The 25979-nt window shown below is 45.2% G+C and overlaps 1 protein-coding gene across 1 annotated transcript in view; it reads left to right on the forward strand.

Moving 5' to 3' along the window:
- Positions 1 to 25979, forward strand: part of AOAH (acyloxyacyl hydrolase) — a 170954-nt gene that overhangs the window by 142391 nt on the left and 2584 nt on the right. The window contains exon 20 of the mRNA XM_044293042.1: positions 11418 to 11494. Within this exon, the coding sequence (XP_044148977.1) occupies positions 11418 to 11494 (77 nt within the window). The remainder of the gene's footprint in view (positions 1 to 11417; positions 11495 to 25979) is intronic.

Here is a 25979-nt window from a genome sequence, read left to right on the forward strand (position 1 = left end):
GTCTGTTGCTTTGCTCTTCAGCTCTCATCAGCGATCCTGGCAGCTGTACTCCTTCTCCTGGATGGGATCCGGGTCTTTGACATGATCAGCTTCACTTGGCTGCAGTCCTGGTCGCAAAAGGGTGATTTCACACTTGGATGTTAATGGATTTCTTCTCACACACTTTTCCAGTCTGCAACTAAGATGGATGCCAGCTTCCTTCCTCCAGATACACAGCTCCACCTCCTATGAATATTTGAGTCTGAGCAGTCTGTTTAGCTGTGTGGAGAAACAGCGGCCTCTTGTGGCCAAACGGCAAAATAACAGTGTTCATGCAATAAGAGCTGTTTCACAATCTCACATAAGACAAAGGAGAAGACGGAGTCCTCATTAGAGTCAGTAAGGTAATTACCAAAAGCTGCTATTACTTTACTGAAGTGAAGGACACCTTTCACACCTGAACACGACCTAATATCTCTAAAACCATGTATCTCTCAGTGGACATTGCAGCCACCATTGCAGGAGTACGAATGCCCCCATCAATTCTGCCTGAAGAGACATGAGACAGATAGGGAAGAGGGCCATAACTCCCATCCTTGCCTAAATCCATACCCTGTTATCTGGGAAGAATTACACTTTGTACAGTTGGAAATGTGTTTTTCTATTGTTGAATGTACTACAACTCCTGAGAGACACGTTTATTCTGCTACACCTGGCCTGGTTACTTGTCTGGCCTCCTGCAACATATGTCGGCCATTACATATGCCCTGCCTTGCACCCATACAAACACTCTACATCACGGTGCACCCTCCTTTCACTGCATGGCTCTAGGTAGCAACGGTGTGAGGAAAGCCACTGTGATTAACTGTAACAGCCAGAGCTACTACCACTCCCATCCTCTGCTCCAACTCCCAGGCTGCTGCAATGGAAGAAAAAACTGTGCATCAAAGGGAAAAGACCTGCCTGTGGTGAACCGAACAATATATTTGCATATGTGTTCAAACTCTTTTTTTCTGCTAATTGAATCAACAGCTTACCATAAGAGTGATAACTATTTAAATATCTCTTCTAGCACTACCTAAAAGCATGCTTAGTTTAATAAGCAAAAACAAGGGGAGAGACTTCCTTTAAGATCTATAAACAGTCCCTTTTAGGGCACTAATACATGTTCTCCTGGACTGAACCTTTGTTGTTTTTTGTGGCTAGACCAAGTGTGCCCAGCAGTGCGGTTACCTTGACTCGGACACACATGTGTGACAATCACCTAACCTGCAAACTAATCTGCATTTTTGACTTATGCACGTATTTCTTTTTAGAAATGGTAATTACAGGGTGATTCCATAATTTGTTCTCTAGTTCTGGAGAAGCAAATGCTAATAAGATATGTTTCATGAAGCCAAAATGTTCAGCTATTAATCGAACATTGTTTTGTGTCATCTTTGATGTGTGTCTTTTGCTATGAAGTACAAAAAGCTGGGTGTCCATCCTCCAAATGTGTTGTATGTATATTTTTTGCAAAAGGATGTATAGGTGAAAAATGTCCACCAGAAAATTGGGGCATGGAGATCTGTATTTCAGCATAGCACAGACACAGTGTCAAACTGATTATAAATAGAGTTGAGCGAACACCTGGATGTTCGGGTTCGAGAAGTTCGGCCGAACATCCCGGAAATGTTCGGGTTCGGGATCCGAACCCGATCCGAACTTCGTCCCGAACCCGAACCCCATTGAAGTCAATGGGGACCCGAACTTTTCGGCACTAAAAAGGCTGTAAAACAGCCCAGGAAAGAGCTAGAGGGCTGCAAAAGGCAGCAACATGTAGGTAAATCCCCTGCAAACAAATGTGGATAGGGAAATGAATTAAAATAAAAATTAAATAAATAAAAATTAACCAAAATCAATTGGAGAGAGGTTCCATAGCAGAGAATCTGGCTTCCCGTCACCCACCACTGGAACAGTCCATTCTCAGATATTTAGGCCCCGGCACCCAGGCAGAGGAGAGAGGTCCCGTAACAGAGAATCTGGCTTCATGTCAGCAGAGAATCAGTCTGCATGTCATAGCAGAGAATGAGGCTTCACGTCAGCCACCACTGCAACAGTCCATTGGCATATATTTAGGCCCAGCACACACACAGGCAGAGGAGAGAGGTCCCGTAACAGAGAATCTGGCTTCATGTCAGCAGAGAATCAGTCTGCATGTCATAGCAGAGAATGAGGCTTCACGTCAGCCACCACTGCAACAGTCCATTGGCATATATTTAGGCCCAGCACACACACAGGCAGAGGAGAGAGGTCCCGTAACAGAGAATCTGGCTTCATGTCAGCAGAGAATCAGTCTGCATGTCATAGCAGAGAATGAGGCTTCACGTCAGCCACCACTGCAACAGTCCATTGTCATAAATTTAGGCCCAGCACTAGTGTTGAGCGGCATGTCCCATATTCGAATTCGCGAAATTTTGTGAATATTCGAAAGAATATTCGTAAAATATTCGCGATTATTCAAATTCGTTATTATTTCGCATATGCGATAATACATATGCTATGCAAAATTCACATGTGCGCTAATGAAATCGCCTTACGAAGATTCGCAACTCAATTCAATCACTAATGTATGAATGCAATGCCCTTTGCCTCTGTTCTGGGACAAGTGTAGATATTCGCATGTGCGCTAATAAAATCGCCTTACGAAGATTCGCACCTCAATCACTTTCTAGGGAATGTGAGACTTTTGGGAATCAATCGAGATACAGTGGGGGGTGATGACAGTAGTTGACAGAGTACAGATCAATGTAATCTGTAAGGTGGAAAGTAAAATAAAAAATACGAATATTCGTAAATCGAATTTTACGAAGTTCTACGTATTCGCGAATATGGTGCTATACTATATGAATGCACAGGCCTTTGCCTCTCTGTTCTGGGGACAAGTGTAGATATTTGCATTTGCGTTAATAAAATCGCCTTACGAAGATTCGCAGCTCAATTCAATCACTAATGTATGAATGCAAAGCCCTTTGCCTCTGTTCTGGGACGTGCCGATATTCGCATGTGCGCTAATAAAATCGCCTTACGAAGATTCGCGCCTCAATCACTTTCTAGGCAATGTGAGTAAGATCTGAGCTGTTGGACCTTTGGGAAACAATCAATTATATGTGTACTGTAATTTTGTGGGGGGGGGGGGGAAAAACAAAAAACGAATATTCGTTTTTACGAATATATAGCACTATATTCGAAATATTCGCGAAATCGCGAAGTTGCGATATTCGCGAAAAAAATTTGCTTTTCGAATATTCGCGCTCAACACTACCCAGCACCCAGGCAGAGGAGAGAGGTCCCGTAACAGACAATCTGGCTTCATGTCAGCAGAGAATCAGTCTGCATGTCATAGCAGAGAATGAGGCTTCACGTCAGCCACCACTGCAACAGTCCATTGGCATATATTTAGGCCCAGCACCCAGGCAGAGGAGAGAGGTCCCGTAACAGACAATCTGGCTTCATGTCAGCAGAGAATCAGTCTTCATATCATAGCAGAGAATCAGGCTTCACGTCACCCACCACTGTAAGAGTCCATTTTCATAAATTTAGGCCCAGCACACAGGCAGAGGAGAGAGGTCCCGTAACAGAGGATCTGGCTTCATGTCAGCAGAGAATCAGTCTGCATGTCATAGCAGAGAATCAGGCTTCACGTCACCCAACATTGGAACAGTCCATTGGCATATATTTAGGCCCCGGCACCCAGACAGAGGAGAGGTTCATTCAACTTTGGGTAGCCTCGCAATATAATGGTAAAATGAAAATAAAAATAGGATTGAATGAGGAAGTGCCCTGGAGTCCAATAATATATGGTTAAGGGGAGGTAGTTAATGTCTAATCTGGACAAGGGACGGACAGATCCTGTGGGATCCATGCCTGGTTCATTTTTATGAACGTCAGCTTGTCCACATTGGCTGTAGACAGGCGGCTGCGTTTGTCTGTAATGACGCCCCCTGCCGTGCTGAATACACGTTCAGACAAAACGCTGGCCGCCGGGCAGGCCAGCACCTCCAAGGCATAAAAGGCTAGCTCTGGCCACGTGGACAATTTAGAGACCCAGAAGTTGAATGGGGCCGAACCATCAGTCAGTACGTGGAGGGGTGTGCACACGTACTGTTCCACCATGTTAGTGAAATGTTGCCTCCTGCTAACACGTTGCGTATCAGGTGGTGGTGCAGTTAGCTGTGGCGTGTTGACAAAAGTTTTCCACATCTCTGCCATGCTAACCCTGCCCTCAGAGGAGCTGGCCGTGACACAGCTGCCTTGGCGACCTCTTGCTCCTCCTCTGCCTTGGCCTTGGGCTTCCACTTGTTCCCCTGTGACATTTGGGAATGCTCTCAGTAGCGCGTCTACCAACGTGCGCTTGTACTCGCGCATCTTCCTATCACGCTCCAGTGCAGGAAGTAAGGTGGGCACATTGTCTTTGTAGCGTGGATCCAGCAGGGTGGCAACCCAGTAGTCCGCACAGGTTAAAATGTGGGCAACTCTGCTGTCGTTGCGCAGGCACTGCAGCATGTAGTCGCTCATGTGTGCCAGGCTGCCCAGGGGTAAGGACAAGCTGTCCTCTGTGGGAGGCGTATCGTCATCGTCCTGCCTTTCCCCCCAGCCACGCACCAGTGATGGACCCGAGCTGCGTTGGGTGCCACCCCGCTGTGACCATGCTTCATCCTCATCCTCCTCCACCTCCTCCTCATCCTCGTCCTCCTCGTCCTCCAGTAGTGGGCCCTGGCTGGCCACATTTGTACCTGGCCTCTGCTGTTGCCAAAAACCTCCCTCTGAGTCACTTCGAAGAGACTGGCCTGAAAGTGCTAAAAATGACCCCTCTTCCTCCTCCTCCTCCTCCTCCTCCTGGGCCACCTCCTCTTCCATCATCGCCCTAAGTGTTTTCTCAAGGAGACATAGAAGTGGTATTGTAACGCTGATAACGGTGTCATCGCCACTGGCCATGTTGGTGGAGTACTCGAAACAGCGCAACAGGGCACACAGGTCTCGCATGGAGGCCCAGTCATTGGTGGTGAAGTGGTGCTGTTCTGTAGTGCGACTGACTCGTGCGTGCTGCAGCTGAAACTCCACTATGGCCTGCTGCTGCTCGCACAGTCTGTCCAGCATGTGCAAGGTGGAGTTCCACCTGGTGGGCACGTCGCATATGAGGCGGTGAGCGGGAAGGCCGAAGTTACGCTGTAGCGCAGACAGGCGAGCAGCAGCAGGATGTGAACGCCGGAAGCGCGAACAGACGGCCCGCACTTTATGCAGCAGCTCTGACATGTCGGGGTAGTTGTGAATGAACTTCTGCACCACCAAATTCAGCACATGCGCCAAGCAAGGGATGTGCGTCAAATTGGCTAGTCCCAGAGCTGCAACGAGATTTCGCCCATTATCACACACCACCAGGCCGGGCTTGAGGCTCACCGGCAGCAACCACTCGTCGGTCTGTTGTTCAATACCCCGCCACAACTCCTGTGCGGTGTGGGGCCTGTCCCCCAAACATATGAGTTTCAGAATGGCCTGCTGACGTTTACCCCGGGCTGTGCTGAAGTTGGTGGTGAAGGTGTGTGGCTGACTGGATGAGCAGGTGGAAGAAGAGGAGGAGGAAGCCGAGAAGGAGGAGGTGGCAACAGGAGGCAAAGAATGTTGCCCTGCGATCCTTGGCGGCGGAAGGACGTGCGCCAAACAGCTCTCCGCCTGGGGCCCAGCTGCCACTACATTTACCCAGTGTGCAGTTAGGGAGATATAGCGTCCCTGGCCGTGCTTACTGGTCCACGTATCTGTGGTTAGGTGGACCTTGCTACAGATGGCGTTGCGCAGTGCACACTTGATTTTATCGGATACTTGGTTGTGCAGGGAAGGCACGGCTCTCTTGGAGAAGTAGTGCCGGCTGGGAACAACATACTGTGGGACAGCAAGCGACATGAGCTGTTTGAAGCTGTCTGTGTCCACCAGCCTAAATGACAGCATTTCATAGGCCAGTAGTTTAGAAATGCTGGCATTCAGGGCCAGGGATCGAGGGTGGCTAGGTGGGAATTTACGCTTTCTATCAAATGTTTGTGAGATGGAGAGCTGAACGCTGGCGTGTGACATGGTTGAGACGCTTGGTGACGGAGGTGGTGGTGGTGGTGTTGGTGGTACATCCCCTGTTTGCTGGGCGGCAGGTGCCAACGTTCCTCCAGAGGCGGAGGAAGAGGCCGAGGCGGCAGCAGCAGAATAGGCCGAGGCGGCAGCAGCAGAAGAGGTAGCAGGGGGAGCCTGAGTGACTTCCTTGGTTTTAAGGTGTTTACTCCACTGCAGTTCATGCTTTGCATGCAGGTGCCTGGTCATGCAGGTTGTGCTCAGGTTCAGAACGTTAATGCCTCGCTTCAGGCTCTGATGGCACAGCGTGCAAACCACTCGGGTCTTGTCGTCAGCACATTGTTTGAAGAAGTGCCATGCCAGGGAACTCCTTGAAGCTGCCTTTGGGGTGCTCGGTCCCAGATGGCGGCGGTCAGTAGCAGGCGGAGTCTCTTGGCGGCGGGTGTTCTGCTTTTGCCCACTGCTCCCTCTTTTGCTACGCTGTTGGCTCGGTCTCACCACTGCCTCTTCCTCCGAACTGTGAAAGTCAGTGGCACGACCTTCATTCCATGTGGGGTCTAGGACCTCATCGTCCCCTGCATCGTCTTCCACCCAGTCTTGATCCCTGACCTCCTGTTCAGTCTGCACACTGCAGAAAGACGCAGCAGTTGGCACCTGTGTTTCGTCATCATCAGAGACATGCTGAGGTGGTATTCCCATGTCCTCATCATCAGGAAACATAAGTGGTTGTGCGTCAGTGCATTCTATGTCTTTCACCGCTGGGGAAGGGCTAGGTGGATGCCCTTGGGAAACCCTGCCAGCGGAGTCTTCAAACAGCATAAGAGACTGCTGCATAACTTGAGGCTGAGACAGTTTCCCTGGTATGCATGGGGGTGATGTGACAGACTGATGGGGTTGGTTTTCAGGCGCCATCTGTGCGCTTTCTGCAGAAGACTGGGTGGGAGATAATGTGAACGTGCTGGATCCACTGTCGGCCACCCAATTGACTAATGCCTGTACCTGCTCAGGCCTTACCATCCTTAGAACGGCATTGGGCCCCACCATATATCGCTGTAAATTCTGGCGGCTACTGGGACCTGAGGTAGTTGGTACACTAGGACGTGTGGATGTGGCAGAACGGCCACGTCCTCTCCCAGCACCAGAGGGTCCACTAACACCACCACGACCATGTCCACGTCCGCGTCCCTTACTAGATGTTTTTCTCATTGTTATGGTTCACCACAACAACAAATATATTATTTGGCCCAATGTATTGTATTCAAATTCAGCGGGATATAAATTTGAGGCCTAGTATTTAGGCGCTGGGTGACCGGTATGGATTTAGTGACAGAATTAGACTTGGAAATGCACAGAAGCGTGTGTGTGTGAAGTTATTCTGAATGACCCAATGTGCACCTTGAATATTATATACCCTTTTAGGGATAGATTTCAAATAGCTCTGATATAGCAGAAACCACTAAATTATGAAATTGCTAAATTGGGAATTGTATTTCAACCCAGAACAAGAAATGTGCTTGAACGGACACTAAATAACTCGCCCAGCTACAGCACTAACGAGAGATTTAGCAGGATATAAATTTGAGGCCTAGTATTTAGGCGCTGGGTGACAGGTATGGGTTTAGTGACAGAATTAGACTTGGAAATACACAGTAGCGGGTGTGTGTGAAGTTATTCTGAATGACCCAATGTGCACCTTGAATATTATATACCCTTTTAGGGATAGATTTCAAATAGCTCTGATATAGCAGAAACCACTAAATTATGAAATTGCTAAATTGGGAATTGTATTTCAACCCAGAACAAGAAATGTGCTTGAACGGACACTAAATAACTCGCCCAGCTACAGCACTAACGAGAGATTTAGCAGGATATAAATTTGAGGCCTAGTATTTAGGCGCTGGGTGACAGGTATGGGTTTAGTGACAGAATTAGACTTGGAAATACACAGTAGCGGGTGTGTGTGAAGTTATTCTGAATGACCCAATGTGCACCTTGAATATTATATACCCTTTTAGGGATAGATTTCAAATAGCTCTGATATAGCAGAAACCACTAAATTATGAAATTGCTAAATTGGGAATTGTATTTCAACCCAGAACAAGAAATGTGCTTGAACGGACACTAAATAACTCGCCCAGCTACAGCACTAACGAGAGATTTAGCAGGATATAAATTTGAGGCCTAGTATTTAGGCGCTGGGTGACAGGTATGGGTTTAGTGACAGAATTAGACTTGGAAATACACAGTAGCGGGTGTGTGTGAAGTTATTCTGAATGACCCAATGTGCACCTTGAATATTATATACCCTTTTAGGGATAGATTTCAAATAGCTCTGATATAGCAGAAACCACTAAATTATGAAATTGCTAAATTGGGAATTGTATTTCAACCCAGAACAAGAAATGTGCTTGAACGGACACTAAATAACTCGCCCAGCTACAGCACTAACGAGAGATTTAGCAGGATATAAATTTGAGGCCTAGTATTTAGGCGCTGGGTGACAGGTATGGGTTTAGTGACAGAATTAGACTTGGAAATACACAGTAGCGGGTGTGTGTGAAGTTATTCTGAATGACCCAATGTGCACCTTGAATATTATATACCCTTTTAGGGATAGATTTCAAATAGCTCTGATATAGCAGAAACCACTAAATTATGAAATTGCTAAATTGGGAATTGTATTTCAACCCAGAACAAGAAATGTGCTTGAACGGACACTAAATAACTCGCCCAGCTACAGCACTAAGGACAGATTTAGCTGGATATAAATTTGAGGCCTAGTATTTAGGCGCTGGGTGACAGGTATGGGTTTAGTGACAGAATTAGACTTGGAAATACACAGTAGCGGGTGTGTGTGAAGTTATTCTGAATGACCCAATGTGCACCTTGAATATTATATACCCTTTTAGGGATAGATTTCAAATAGCTCTGATATAGCAGAAACCACTAAATTATGAAATTGCTAAATTGGGAATTGTATTTCAACCCAGAACAAGAAATGTGCTTGAACGGACACTAAATAACTCGCCCAGCTACAGCACTAACGAGAGATTTAGCAGGATATAAATTTGAGGCCTAGTATTTAGGCGCTGGGTGACAGGTATGGGTTTAGTGACAGAATTAGACTTGGAAATACACAGTAGCGGGTGTGTGTGAAGTTATTCTGAATGACCCAATGTGCACCTTGAATATTATATACCCTTTTAGGGATAGATTTCAAATAGCTCTGATATAGCAGAAACCACTAAATTATGAAATTGCTAAATTGGGAATTGTATTTCAACCCAGAACAAGAAATGTGCTTGAACGGACACTAAATAACTCGCCCAGCTACAGCACTAACGAGAGATTTAGCAGGATATAAATTTGAGGCCTAGTATTTAGGCGCTGGGTGACAGGTATGGGTTTAGTGACAGAATTAGACTTGGAAATACACAGTAGCGGGTGTGTGTGAAGTTATTCTGAATGACCCAATGTGCACCTTGAATATTATATACCCTTTTAGGGATAGATTTCAAATAGCTCTGATATAGCAGAAACCACTAAATTATGAAATTGCTAAATTGGGAATTGTATTTCAACCCAGAACAAGAAATGTGCTTGAACGGACACTAAATAACTCGCCCAGCTACAGCACTAACGAGAGATTTAGCAGGATATAAATTTGAGGCCTAGTATTTAGGCGCTGGGTGACAGGTATGGGTTTAGTGACAGAATTAGACTTGGAAATACACAGTAGCGGGTGTGTGTGAAGTTATTCTGAATGACCCAATGTGCACCTTGAATATTATATACCCTTTTAGGGATAGATTTCAAATAGCTCTGATATAGCAGAAACCACTAAATTATGAAATTGCTAAATTGGGAATTGTATTTCAACCCAGAACAAGAAATGTGCTTGAACGGACACTAAATAACTCGCCCAGCTACAGCACTAAGGACAGATTTAGCTGGATATAAATTTGAGGCCTAGTATTTAGGCGCTGGGTGACAGGTATGGGTTTAGTGACAGAATTAGACTTGGAAATGCACAGTAGCGGGTGTGTGAAGTTATTCTGAATGACCCTATGTGCACCTTGAATATTATATACCCTTTTAGGGATAGATTTCAAATAGCTCTGATACAGCAGAAACCACTAAATTTTTAAATTGCTAAATTGGGAATTGTATTTCAACCCAGAACAAAAAATGTGCTTTGACGGACACTAAATAACTTTCCCAGCCACAACAGGACAGCGGTAACGAGAGATTTAGCGGGATATAAATTTGAGGCCTAGTATTTAGGCGCTGGGTGACCGGTATGGATTTAGTGACAGAATTAGACTGGGATATGGCCAAAAAATAACCACACTATTGCTGGTTAAATGCACTTGGTGATGGGCGCAGCTTGCCCCTGATGTAGTATATGGCCAAAAAATGAACAGACTATTGCTGGTTAAATGCACTTGGTGTCACAGCTTGACCAACCACACTACTGAGGGTTAAATGCACTTGGTGACGGGCGCAGCTTGCCCCTGATTTAGTATATGGCCAAAAAATGAACAGACTATTGCTGGTTAAATGCACTTGGTGTGATAGCTTGACCAACCACACTACTGAGGGTTAAATGCACTTGGTGTGACAGCTTCACCCTGATGTAGGCTTTAGCCAAAAAACAACCACACCATTGAGGGTTAAATGCACTTGGTCGCAGCTTGTGCTGGCGCACCACAAGACACAAAATGGCCGCCGATCACCCCAGAAAAATGTGACTGACAAACGGTCTGGGCAGCCTAAAAACAGTGAGCAATTGAGGATCAGCAGCTCAATGATCCACAGCTGCAGATCGATCAGTTAATCAAGTCCTTTGGAGGAGTTAATCTGCCTAATCTCGCCCTACTGTCGCAGCCGCAACCTCTCCCTACGCTAATCAGAGCAGAGTGACGGGCGGCGCTATGTGACTCCAGCTTAAATAGAGGCTGGGTCACATGGTGCTCTGGCCAATCACAGCCATGCCAATAGTAGGCATGGCTGTGATGGCCTCTTGGGGCAAGTAGTATGACGCTTGTTGATTGGCTGCTTAGCAGCCTTTCAAAAAGCGCCAAGAAAGCGTCACAAAAGCGCGAAGAAAGCGACGAACACCGAACCCGAACCCGGACTTTTACGAAAATGTCCGGGTTCGGGTCCGTGTCACGGACACCCCAAAATTCGGTACGAACCCGAACTATACAGTTCGAGTTCGCTCATCCCTAATTATAAACTTGAAAACCCCAAATTATCCATTACAGAGAGAAGATGATCAAGTAATATTTTAAAATCCAACAAGCATTTCATGTAAAATCACATCTATTTTTTTTTCTCAGTGAATGCCAAATGGGAGCGTTTTGGCGGAAACCCATGGGATCTCCTGGAGCCAGTAGATGGATTTCATCCTAATCAGGTAGGGAACATATGGGATCATATTTTAATACATGCCTGATTATGTCTAAAGCTTTTCATATGGAATATGGAATATGTCTAGGATGCTCCACAGGAAGACAATAAATATGAAATTAGAAAAACCTGGTTGTTTTCTCTATAAAGTATGCCACCCTTGCCTATGGGTTACAGTATGTCTGGTATTGCAGCTTAGCTCCATTTAAGTGATTGAAATACCAGTTTATGGACAAGAGTGATGCTGTTTCTAGAGAAGAGCAGTCATGTATTCTAACATCATAAAATTCTATAAGAAAGATATCTCATTTCCGTTATCAACCACGATGCACTTTATGTAAAAGTGTGACCACCATAAAGTGACTGGGTGTCATAGAACCTGCAAGTGAATTTAATCATGAGTAGTGCCTTCTTTAGCAACTTAAATATAGTGGTACCAGTCACCATGGTCATTTCTGGTTGAACATTGTGATGTGAAGTATCAGCAGTATGGAACTGTAGTAGCCTCACCTTGTGAGCCTTCTGTGGAGGTATCCCCCATGCATATATCTGATGGAAGACTGTAACATGTCCCTTTGCATAGGCATACAGTGGAATATTATATAATGTGGAGAGAGAATCTGAATCGCACCTCCTCATTCCTATACTAATGACTACTGTACGTATTTTGCAGAATTTCTATTGATAAACATGGCTATACAGCACAAGTATCAAACATTTGCTGTGCCCTAAAAGAGGCATTAGTATACAGTTTGATCAAAGAGCATAGGCCCACTTACCACGACAAGGTCGCCTCTTGTTAAGTGGGAACCTACTCTATCCATAGCGCAGCGCTGTGCGGCGACCACCGCACCTCCACACCGCACCAGCAGGCAACGGGATCCAACAGCCACAATGCAGCCCCACCTAGGCCTCGGGTCCCATCACTCCACCTACACGGCACAGAAGCAGCGGTGGCCACCGTCCAGCGCCGCATGTGAACTGGTGCAAAGGGATCACCTGTTCACGGCTTCTCAGGAACTTCAACTGAGATGGGGTAGGAATTATTTAACCCTTTGCAGACTACTGCTAAATTAAAAGCACCTGTGCCACATGGGGAGGAGTGCTGACTCAGAGGGGGGAAAAAGAAGTTAAAGCATATAAATTGTATAATGTGGAGAGAGAATCTGAATCGCACCTCCTCATTCCTATACTAATGACTACTGTACGTATTTTGCAGCATTTCTATTGATAAACATGGCTATACAGCACAAGTATCAAACATTTTCTGTGCCCTAAAAGAGGCATTAGTATACAGTTTGATCAAAGAGCATAGGCCCACTTACCGCGACAAGGTTGCCTCTTGTTAAGTGGGAACCTACTCTATCCACAGCGCAGCGCTGCGCGGCGACCACCGCACCTCCACACCGCACCAGCAGGCAACGGGATCCAACAGCCACAAAATACGTACAGTAGTCATTAGTAGAGATGAGCGAACTTCTGTTTTAAGTTCGGCGTCTAAAGTTCGGCTTCCGGTTAGCGGAGAATCCCGATCTGGAACCGGATATGGATTCCGACTTCCGTTGTGGTCCGTGGTAGCGGAATCAATAATGGCCGATTATTGATTCCGCTACCACGGACCACAACGGAAGTCGGAATCCATATCCGGTTCCAGATCGGGATTCTCCGCTAACCGGAAGCCGAACTTTAGACGCCGAACTTAAAACAGAAGTTCGCTCATCTCTAGTCATTAGTATAGGAATGAGGAGGTGCGATTCAGATTCTCTCTCCACATTATACAGTGGAATATGTTGCCCATACAGCTGTCTTCCCCACTCTATAGTAACACCCATGATTACTGTTGTGTTTGTAACCCGTGTACCAGGGTGGGCTCCCCAGGATACAGTGAAGCCACCAACGAGGAAAGCAACTCCAACACCAGCTTTTGCCAAACCGAATTTTACTAACACGTGATAATAAACACAACCACAAATGTTGAGAACATAAAATAAATTTACATACACCCAGTCCAAAGGCTGAGACCCCTGTGTTGCACAGCAAGGCGTCCCCTGATGGATGCCAGCGGAAATTTTGCCATAATTTACCTACTGGCAGGCACAACTAAAACTGCCTCTCTGTACCTATTATTACCCTGAAACAAACACAAACAATTGGTTGGGTGTTTAGGACGGGCCGGCCTGCAGTGCAACACAACAGTTCACAATCTTAACATGCTCTCTATTATTCCCCCTCCCATGACTACTCCGGTAACACGTGCCTGATTATTACTCCTGAGCAAAATGCTAAAATTGAAGAGTTTTGTGGGGGTGTTTATCAGCTCCCAAATGTGCAATGTCCCTATTAGTAATAGAGTCCTTGTAGTACCAGTAGCAACTCTTTAGAACTGACACAAAGCAGAGACCCTAACTATCTAACTACAGGCCTGGCAGGGGCGTAACTAGAAGTGACTAGGCCCCACAGCAAATATTTGTAAGGGCCCCCCTCAGCGCGCTTCGCATCTCCCTCCTCCTGTGTAAACCCCACTCCTTTGGCACAGTGTAGCGGTATACTGTATATTGTGTGGCACAGTGTAGCGGTATACTGTATATTGTGTGGCACAGTGTAGAGGTATATTATGTGGCACAGTGTAGAGGTATACTGTATATTGTGTGGCACAGTGTAGAGGTATACTGTATATTGTGTGGCACAGTGTAGCGGTATACTGTATATTGTGGGGCACAGTGTAGAGGTATACTGTATATTGTGTGGCACAGTGTAGAGGTATACAGTATATTGTGGGGCACAATATAGAGGTATACTGTACATTGTGAGGCACAGTGTAGAGGTATACTGTATATTGTGTGGCACAGTGTAGCGGTATACTGTATATTGTGGGGCACAGTGTAGAGGTATACTGTATATTGTGTGGCACAGTGTAGAGGTATACTGTATATTGTGGGGCACAATATAGAGGTATACTGTACATTGTGGGGCACAGTGTAGAGGTATACTGTATATTGTGTGGCACAGTGTAGCGGTATACTGTATATTGTGGGGCACAGTGTAGAGGTATACTGTATATTGTGGGGCACAGTGTAGGCTATATGTGTATAACATAAACATATTTCACATGAACACTTACAATTACTTGGCTTGGCCCTTGGGGATCTCGGACGCCACTTCCACACTTTGGCCGGGGGCTTGGCGGAGCTGATGTTGTGTTTTATCCTAATGAGAAAGATTTCATAATAAGGATTTGGAGAAGGGGCAGAGGGAGAGCAGAGCAGGGAGAGGCCGGTGCTGCTACTAGGGGGTCATACCATGGGGGAGTAATAAAGCCCACCATAATGCCCACCCAGTAGTAATAATTCTCCTTATAATGTGACAGTGCAAAAATACCCCCTTGTAATGCCCCCAGTTGAGCTAATGTCCCCATAGTGCCCCCATAATGTGCCAGTATAAAATACCCCTATATAGTGCCCCCAGTAAATTCCCCCATAGTGCTCCTCTCCCCCTTCCTGCTAGTGCCCCCCATAATGTACCAGTATAAAATGCCCCATATATAGTGCCCCAGTAGATGCCCCTCAGTGTCCGGCCTCTGATAGGCTGCCGGCCTAGTGTCCCCCATAATGCCCCCCAATAATGTGCCAGTAAGTGTCCCCATAGATGCCCCCCATTATGTGCCAGTATCAAGTGCCTCTCCCCCCCGCATGTCCCAGTATCATAGTGCCATCTCCCCCCATGTGCCAGTATCAAGTGCCTCTCTCCTTCCCACCCCCCATGTGCCAGTATCATAGTGCCAACCCCCCCATGTGCCAGTATCAAGTGCCTCTCTCTTCCCCCCCATGTCCCATTATCATAGTGCCATCTCCCCCCCAAAAAAGTGCCAGTATTAAGTGCCTCTCTCCCCCATGTGCCAGTATCATAGTGCCAACCCCCCCCCCCCACATGCCAGTATCAAGTGCCTCTCTCCTCCCCCCCATGTCCCAGTATCATAGTGCCACCCCCCCCCCCCCCACAAAAAAGTGCCAATATCAAGTGCCTCTCTCCCTCCCCCTCCCCATGTGCTAGTATCAGGTTCCTTTCTCCCCCCCCATGTGCCAGTATCAAGTGCCAACCCCCCCCCCTCTCCCCTCTAGGTGCCAGTATCAGGTGCCTCTCCCCCCCCCATGTCCCAGTATCATAGTGCCATCTCCCCCCCCCCCACACAAAAAAGTGCCAGTATCAAGTGCCTCTCTCCCTCCCCCCCCCACCCCATATGCCAGTATCAGGTGCCAACCCCTCTCCCCCCCATGTGCCAGTATCAGGTGCCTCTTCCCCCTCATGTGCCAGTATCAGGTGCCAACCCCCCCTTCCCCCCCATATGCCAGTATCAGGTGCCACTCTCTCTCCCCCCCATATGCCAGTATCAGGTGCCACTCTCTCTCCCCCCCCATATGCCAGTATCAGGTGCCAACCCCTCTCCCCCCCATGTGCAGTAACAGTCGGGTATTAAACAAAAAATTATAAACACTTCTACTTACCTCCATGTCAGCGATGCGATGCAGCCTCTTCCTGTGTCCAGCCTTGTATGTCCATATATGGAGTCAGTGCTTGTATTTCAGAAAAGATTCTGCTGGGATTCGAACCCATGTCCTTCTGCTTCAGAGGCAAAGCAGCTAACCACTAGACCATACTAGCTGCCTTGCTGCTGACTGAAAAAATATGAGACTTCTACTGTTATAGCTGGCTAAGTGTACATCTATACACATGACAGCTGCTCATATATAGAGATATAGCAGGGTTGAATGTGCTGAGACAGCTGTCATATACAGATATAGCAGTATCTCAGATATATCTCTATATGACAGCTGTTCCAGCACACTCAGCTTTGCTATATCTCTATATATGATAGCTGCCCCAGCAAACCCAGCTCTGCTACATCTATGCATATGACAGCTGCCCAAACACACCCAGCAGTGCTATATCTCTATATGACAGCTGTCCCAGCACACTCAGCTCTACTATATCTCTATATATGACAGCTGCCCCAGCAAACCCAGCTCTGCTACATCTATACACATGACAACTGCCCAAACACACCCAGCACTGCTATATCTCTATATATGATAGCTGCTCCAGCACACCCAGCTCTGCTACATCTATATATCTCTAAGTATTGCTATACAGTAGATAGATATATAGAGATATAGCAGAGCTGAGTGTGCTGGTGCAGCTGTCATGTGTATAGATGTAGCAGAGCTGGGTGTGTTTGGGCATCTGTCATGTGTATAGATGTAGTAGAGCTGGGTTTGCTGGGGCAGCTGTCATATATAGAGATATAGCAGAGCTGAGTGTGCAGGGACAGCTGTCATATAGAGATATAGCAGTGATAGGTGTGTTTGGGCATCTGTCATGTGTATAGATGTAGTAGAGCTGGGTTTGCTGGGGCAGCGGTCATATATAGAGATATAGCAGAGCTGATTGTGCTGGGACAGCTGTCATATAGAGATATAGCAGTGCTGGGTGTGTTGGGGACAGCTGTCATGTGTATAGATGTAGCAGAGCTGGCTGTGTTTCGGCAGCTGTCATGTGTATAGATGTAGTAGAGCTGGGTTTGCTGGGGCAGCTGTCATATATAGAGATATAGCAGAGCTGATTGTGCTGGGACAGCTGTCATATAGAGATATAGCAGTGCTGGGTGTGTTGGGGGCAGCTGTCATGTGTATAGATGTAGCAGAGCTGACTGTGTTTCGGCAGCTGTCATGTGTATAGATGTAGTAGAGCTGGGTTTGCTGGGGCAGCTGTCATATATAGAGATATAGCAGAGCTGAGTGTGTTGGGGGCAGCTGTCATATAGAGATATAGCAGTGCTGGGTGTGTTGGGGGGCAGCTGTCATGTGTATAGATGTAGCAGAGCTGACTGTGTTTCGGCAGCTGTCATGTGTATAGATGTAGTAGAGCTGGGTTTGCTGGGGCAGCTGTCATATATAGAGATATAGCAGAGCTGAGTGTGTTGGGGGGCAGCTGTCATGTGTATAGATGTAGCAGAGCTGGCTGTGTTTCGGTAGCTGTCATGTGTATAGATGTAGTAGAGCTGGGTTTGTTGGGGCAGCTGTCATATATAGAGATATAGCAGAGCTGAGTGTGCAGGGACAGCTGTCATATAGAGATATAGCAGTGATAGGTGTGTTTGGGCAGCTGTCATGTGTATAGATGTACAATTAACCGGCTATAACAGTAGAAGTCTCATATTTTTTCATTGAGTTGTAATGCAGCCTTTATGGCTGTGAGGGTAAATGCTTTGCCACTAATACACTGCTAGATTGAAGGTTGTGGGTTTGAATCCCAGACTAGGAGACTTTAGCAGACAGTAAAATTAGATCATACTAGCTGCTGTGAAGGGGCCCTGAACACGATATTTAACTAACTTGAAAATAAACTGAGTCTGTCACACACGCTGCCGGGGCGCCGGGCCCCCTTAGCAGCCCGGGCCCCGAAGCAGCTGCTTCCCCGGTAGTTACGCCACTGATGTGTGTACGATCTTACTGACCCGGGTCTGCTCTTTATCCACTGATGTCTCTGAACCAAACAAACAGTCTCTCCTGCAAACATGAGGTCCCACAGGGTATGTTCCTTAGCCTTCCTGGAAAAAATCCTCCTTTCCCCGGAGAGGATCTGGTTCTTGGACAACTATCAGCTTCAGTCAGCTGCAGCTGTGGTCACAGAGGAGGTCCTATTACTCCTGGATCCATTAGCTTCTCTGCTCAAACACAGTTCCTCAGCACTAGGCCGGCGTAGGCGGCGCGATTACGTCATCGTGCCGCCTGAGCCATACAGCGCGTGACACAGGCCGGAAGAGGCCTGCTTCGCATCGCTCCAAAGAGGTAAGTTTTTTTTTAAATCTATACGATACTTAATTTTACTGGAACATGATTGGGGGGGCCGGGCCCTGTTATTACTGGCACATGATGGGGGGGGCCCTGTTATTACTGGCACATGATAGGGGGCCCTGTTATTACTGGCACGTGATTGGGGGGGCCCTGTTATTACTGACACATAATGGGGGGGCCTGTTATTACTGGCACATAATGGGGGTGGGCCCTGTTATTACTGGCACATGATTGGGGGGGCTGTTATTACTGGCACATGATTGGCGGGCTGTTATTACTGGCTGATGAAAGGCACTGGGGAGCTGCTGTAGAGGCACTGGGGGGCTGCTGTAGAGGCACTGGGGGCTGCTGGAGAGGCACCGGGGGCTGCTATGAGGCATGGGGCTCTTATCTGAGGTCTGATTGGGGGTCATTCATATTGGGGTCTGAGCTGAGGTGTCACATGACTTGTTACCTTAGAGCTGGGGATCCCAGCAGGCGCAGCACTACCTATTATCTCTGTGAAAAGTGTCACACAAGAATAGCTATGAATAGGACTGTGGTGAACAATGCATATACAATAATAACATTTTTTAATATAAATCAATATAAATGAATGAATAAAATTTTATATGCATAAATATACACCGCCTGTCCCCCCAAAAAGTTGCCACCTGGATTTAACTAAGCAAATAGTTATAAGCCTCCTATTGGATAATTACTGCATGGGCGATTATCTTTCAGCTGGCAACAAGTTATTTAACCCCAACTGGTGCAATGAGTTACTTCTCATTTCTTAAACAACCATGTCGAAAGACACATCTCGTGGTATAAAAAATGATGGTATTAAAAACAATTTGTTTATAAATAAATTAATATATAGAAATGAATGTTAATAAAATAAAAATGGATGAAGGTGGAAATAATGATAACAAATATATATATTTTGACACTGTGAGAGGTTTTGTCTGGGAAAACAGATATTTTCCTCCCAGCATCCAGGTGGGGTAAAATACCGGACTGGATTTTAAGTCTGATGTACTGGACGTCCTTCTGTTGGTGTGGCGGAATTTGTTCTATTGGAATGATTGTGAAGCCAACCGAACTGGCCTCATGGCAATCAGCCGCATGTCTAGAGACACTATGTTTAGGGCACTTCTTTTTGATGTTAGAGCGATGTTTATTTAATCTGTTTCTCAGTGTTTGGATGGTATGTCCGATGTATTGTAAATTACACGGACATTCCAGTATGTAAATAACGTGTGGAGCCGCCGTCTAAATTGCTGAGAATAGGGAAAGACCCTATATAACCCTGCTAATAAAAGAGGCTTTCTGACAAATACCATAGTCGTACAACACAGGCATCTTAGATGTCCACATTTTCTACTGCCTTTGAGATCCGTTCTATCTGGGTTACTAGTAGTTACTACTGAAATTTCCCATATCTTATCTTACTGGGTGCAAGAATATTTTTCAGCATACGTGCTCTACTATAGGTTAGGAGAGGTACCTCCGAAATAATTTTGCTGAGAATAGGGTCTCTCTTGAGAATATGCCAATGTTTCCCTAGGGCTCTTTTTATACCATTGTGATTTTGATTGTAAGTAGTAATGAAATTATAGCTATATGAGTTTTGTCGAAATCTTGTTGTTGTTTCCGTCTGGGGACAAGGCATTCCAATTGTGTCATTGTGGATGTTTTTCTCTTAGCATCGGTGATAATGCTATCAGGGTACTGCTTTTGGATGAATCTAGAGTGTCGCAGCATTGTTGGGTAAAATGTTCTTCTAATATGCAAATGAGCTTATCCTCTTAAATTGACTAAAAGGGATATTGTGATTCCATTTCCCATAGTGTGTACTGGTATAATCAATGTAACTATTACTGTCCACCTTTTAAAAAAATGTACGTGTTCTAATTTCGTTACCTTGGGTAAAAATCTCCAGATCCCAAAATTTTGTTTTACTCCTGTTGCATGCCCCTGTAAAGGAAATACCCCAGTCATTAGCATTTACAGTTGTTTTCAAAATAATAGCAGTCAGACATCACTAACCTGATCAATCACCGTTTTTGGTAGAAATATTTCTACATGGCAAATAATTTACTAGCAGGTGTAGTAGAGTAATGGAAATCCAACAGTCAGGGCCGGTGTAAGAAGCAGTCATGTAATGTCTCTAAGTTTCATTATCCTGGTAAATTGTGTTAAAATTTAATGTATAATGCTATTTCAGTAATACAGATAAATGTAAATGCCTGCAGTATTCGTTTGGTCAGTAGATGGCAGCATAGGACCAATTTGCATTGAAGTTTACCATAGAGAAAGTGTATTAATGTGATACTGGCTCTTTAAGGCAGCAGTTAAGTGTTGAAGTGATACGCCCCTTATGATGTCAGCCTGCCTCAGTGTGAGCAGGAAGAAAGAGGAAGAGAGACAGGAACTATAACGGCTGCCATCTTGGCAAGAAAGAAAACAAGTTCTGTGCTGTGTAAGACGTGTGTGGAGATACTAAAGGACGTTCCTGTGCAGCCAAGCTGTGTGAACTTCAGTCTAGAGACGGATGGAGTATAAAGAGACCGTGCATTTAGTGAAGCCAAGTTAAAAAGGACTGTGCAGCAACTAACCTGTGGAGCCGAGATTGTGCTGAGTGGATTGCCCCAAACAGTAAAGAGACTCACAGTGCTGTCGAGGTACCGGACAGTAACTGTAATAATCCTGGATTATATTCAACTGGTTTTCCGGCCTGCTGAGGAGGACTTCTTTGTTGCGCTGGTTAAAGGAAAAGGACGACATCGGGCCCCACCGTGCACTTCCACAAACTGTAAGAGGTCCACTTGGACCACTGGGATAAGGGGGGTGCGCACCCGCTTGAAAGTTAGGGTCAGTTAGGGATAGTTCCTGGGACTGTTATTTCTTAGTGTCTGCATTGCGAATACGGACACAGCAAAGGTGAAAATTGTTGCAGTATCTGACTTGTATTGTTTATACTGTTTTGAATATTTTGCTTGTCTTTATCTCTGTAACTTCACTGTTAACCTGCTTTTATTAATTTATAGTAAATGCAATTTTCTTAATCTTGACCTCTGCGTACGCACTCTTTTCTGGTTGCGGAGTCAAACCACCTGCCTTGCTCTCGGTTCACACCGGCACTTATAGGCAAGGGGGGCAATCGCCCCAGGGCCCCCAAGTTCTTAGGGGCCCCCGCCGTCCCACAACTAACTATATTTTCATGGCAGCAAGTGGGGGCAGTGGCGGCAGGACAGTCACAAAGGGAGACGGTCACAAAGGGAGATAAGCGCTTCCAATGTGGAAGCGCTCATCTCCATAGTCATCTGTATCGCCGTCCTCAGGACAGAGATTGAGGGCTGTGCTGTGGGGCAGTTGAGGTGTGTCCCTTCCCTGATCCTCTGATAGGCTGCCGGCACTAGGCCGGCAGCCTTTCAGAGGCCGTTGCAGGTGGCACAATGACGTCATCGTGCTTGAGGGCATCTATGGGGGAACATTTTACTGGCACATTATTGGGGGACATCTATGGCGGCACTTATTACTGGCACATTATTGGTGGGCACTACAGGGGCATCTACTGAGGCCACAAAGAATAGGTATTTTATATGGGGGCTCTGTATAGGGGCATTTTATACTAGGACACATTATGGTGGGTACTATGGAGAAGGGGGAGAGGAGTATTATGGGGTCATCTATTGGGGCACTAAGAAGGGGTATTTTAAACTTACAAATTATGGGGGACACTGAGGGCATCTACTGGGGCACTATATATGGGGCATTTTATACTGGTACAATATGGGGGGCACTAGGAGGGAGGAGGAGAGGAGCCCTATGGGGGCATTTACTGGGGCACTATATAGGGGTATTTTATACTGGCACATTATGGGGGCACTATTTGGAACATTAGCTCAACTGGGGGATTACAAGGGGGTATTTTTTGCATTGTCACATTATAAGGAGAATTATTTCTACTGGGGGGGCATTATGGTGGGCTTTATTACTCCCCCATGGTATGACCCCCTAGTAGCAGCACCAGCCTCTCCCTGCTCTGCTATCCCTCTGCCCCTTTTACAAATCCTTATTATGAAATCTTTCTCATTAGGATAAAACACAACATCAGCTCCACCGAGCCCCCCAGCCAAAGTGTTAAAGTGGTGTCCGAGATCCCCAAGGGACAAGTAATTGCAATTTTTCAAGTGAAATATGTTTGTTATACACATATAGCATGCACTGCACCACACAATACACAGTTTCTTTTGTATGAACGTCCACAAATTAAATCTCCAGTGTCAATACAGGACGTTAAAGTCAGCAAGTGTCATGGGGGGCCCCTTATTGTTTTTCGCCCCAGCGCCCCATTTCACCTAGAACCAGCCCTGCCAACAGTCATGCCATGCATGCTGCTGATTCTCTGCAATTTAATCACTTATTGAAAGGGGCATGTTCAAAATAATAGCAGTGTGGAGTTCAATGAGTGAGGTCATTAATTCTTTGAAAAACAGGTGGCATTTATTGCCCTTATTTAAGGAAGGAAGGCAGAAAATGTTGTACATGCTGGTTACAGTGCATTTCCCTCTGAAATTCGGAGGAACATGGGTCGTTCCAGACATTGTTCAGAAGAACAGTGTACTTTGATTAAAAAGATGATTGGAGACAAGAAAATATATAAAGAAGTGCAGAAAATGATAGGCTGCTCAGCTAAAATGATCACAAATGCTTTAAAATGGCAACCAAAACCTGAAAGACGTGAAAGAAAGCAAAAAACTACCATTCAAGTGGATAGAAGAATAGCCAAAAAGGCAATGACTCACCCAATAATCAGCTCCAGGAAGATCAAAGAAGGTCTAAAGTTACCTGTGAGTACTGTTACAATTAGAATACACCTATGTGAAGCCAAGCTATCTGCAAGAAGCCCCCGCAAAGTCCCACTGTTTAAAAAAAGACATGTGCTGAAGAGGTTACAATTTGCCAAAGATCACATTGATTTGCCTAAAGAAAAATGGCTCAATATTTTGTGGACTGATGAAAGTAAGATTGTTCTTTTTGGGTCTAGTGGCTGGAGACAGTTTGTCAGACGATCCCCAAACACTGAATTCAAGCCACAGTAGACTGTGAAGATAGTGAATCATGGTGGCACAAGCATCATGATATGGGGAGGTTTCTCATACTAAGGTGTTGGCCTTTTTTATCGCATACCAGGGATTATGGATCAGTTTGAATACATCAGAATACTTGAAGCGGTCATGCCGGCTTATGCTGAAGAGGAAATGCCCTTGAAATGGGTGTTCCAACAAGATAACGACCCCAAACACACCAGTAAACGTGCAACATCTTGGTTCCAGACCAACAGGATTTACATTATGGAGTGGCCAGCCCAATCCCTGGATCTTAATCCAATAGAAAACTTGTAGGGTGCCATTAAAAATGCAGTTTCTGAGGCAAAACCAAGAAATAGAGAAGAACTGTGGAATGTAGTCCAATCATCATGGGCTGGAATACCTGTTCACAGGTGCCAGAAGTTGGTTGACTCCATGCAACACAGATGTACAGTGGTTCTCAGAAACAGTGGTTATACAACTAAATATTAGTTAAGTGATTCAAAGGAAAGGAAAATCTTCAAACATTTTTCAGTTTATATAGTGAATGTCTGAGTTTGTAAAGAAGAATACAAACTGCTATTTTGTTGAACAGTCTAATATTCACCTTTCTTCAATTTCTTTTAGAGGAACAACACAAATTTGATATATTTTTCTTCATGTTTTGATTTGGAGTAGAATGTGTAGTGTTCCCGATGCATTTGTGTGTATGGAAATAGAAGCTATTAGAAGGATTTTGAGCTTTAGTCACGTTTTTAAACACACTGCTATTATTTTGAACACAACTGTAGATAGGAAATGAATCTTTCTATGGAGAATTGGTCTCCAGAATATTTTATTTTTTAGAAGATATATAGATGATTTGATCTTCATCTGGGATGCTGCTCTGTAGGATTTTTAACGTTCTATATTTTTAATTGTTTCAAAAAAAGTAACTTTTTGGTGGCAAACACACACATCCCCTGTGGTTATATGATCATCCTTCTTCATTCTTCCTGTCTTCTGATCTGGAAAATGGCTGATGCCATTTTGAGAAATTAGCTGGAATCGAATTGCCCAAAATTCAGATTCAACCTGAATTTTGGAAAATTTGGGTCAAATTTGGTTTGTTTAGAATCGATTCGCTCATTTCTTTCCATTAGTCCTTGTACAAGAAATCATGTTATTCCCAAGTATTCATATAAATGCATCAGGGAATGCTTTTGTTGTGTACTTTCAGTAATAGTGCAGGCAATGTTTTTTTAGTCTGTAATTTGTCATTCATATTTCTAATTAGTGTTTAAGTTGATCCAAAGTCTAGTGCTATTTCAACAGTTCCATAGTTTTTTTCAGCTAGTGACATCTGTTCACATTCTAGCAAAATGGTTGCTACTTACTATACTTTCTGTTCCCAAAGTTTCATTAAAATAGTAAATATTAATCATTTCAGTGAACTGTTAAAGGGAACCTGTCACTGGGATTTTGGGTACAGAGCTGAGGACATGGGTTGCTAGATGACCGCTAGCACATCCGCAATATCCAGTCCCTATAGCTCTGTGTGCTTTTATTGTGTCCAAAAAACGATTTTGATACATATGCAAATTAACCTGAGATGTGTCCTGTATGTGAGATGAGTCAGGGACAGGACTCATCTCAGGTTAATTTGCATATGTATCAAATCGGTTTTTTTACACAATAAAAGCACACAGAGCTATAGGGACTGGATATTGCGGATGTGCTAGCGGCCAGCTACCAACCTATGTCCTCCGCTCTATACACAAAATCCCGGTGACCGGTTCCCTTTAAAGTACAATTTATTACACTACAAAAACACAGAAATCATGAAAAGAGCTAGCAAAAACTGTAGCTGTTTAGCTATGTGGAGTATTTTAGTTATTATTCCTATCAGATCACACATATTAAAACTGAAAATGACTTATAGAATTTCTCTATTATGTGTCCAAAGAGAACAAGCAGTTCCCCCTTCTCACACACTTCTGATTGGCTGCAGGAGAACTGACTGCAGCGGTTACCTCTCTTCTTACATTAGATTGGTTAGATCATCAATATTAGAATGTTGGGAGACCAACTCCCAACAACCCAACTGATCAGCTGTTTTCAGCAGCTGCCAGAAACGATACTGTGGATGAATGGGAGCTGTGGTACGCCAACATGACCACTACACAGTAGGTGGAGTCTTCTTCTTTCTTCCTTGTCCACTGTTTAGTTTCCGGCGCCAGCTTCAAACAGCTGATCAGTAGGTCTGTTAAGTGTCAGAACCCCACCAACCTGATATTGAAAACTTATCCTGAGGATATTTAAGTCCTCGAAAACCCCTTTAAGCAAGCACCACCAACATAGATAAGCCTCACTCCCACAGCAATTTATCCATAGTGACCTAGCCTAATTGCCAGAAGGGTCACTGAAAGTTGGGTAATCTAACCAACATAATCTATATGTAAGTGTCACGGCCTATGGTGTGTTTTGTGACACTTTCCTTCACTTGGTTGCCCGTGGCAACGTGTGGTGTTGTGTGCATGTGGTGGCAGTGTCTCAGCCCTATGGCTGATCCCCAGGACATGAT

The sequence above is a fragment of the Bufo gargarizans genome, chromosome 5, assembly GCF_014858855.1.
Source record: "Bufo gargarizans isolate SCDJY-AF-19 chromosome 5, ASM1485885v1, whole genome shotgun sequence".
In the NCBI taxonomy this organism is placed as follows: domain Eukaryota; kingdom Metazoa; phylum Chordata; class Amphibia; order Anura; family Bufonidae; genus Bufo; species Bufo gargarizans.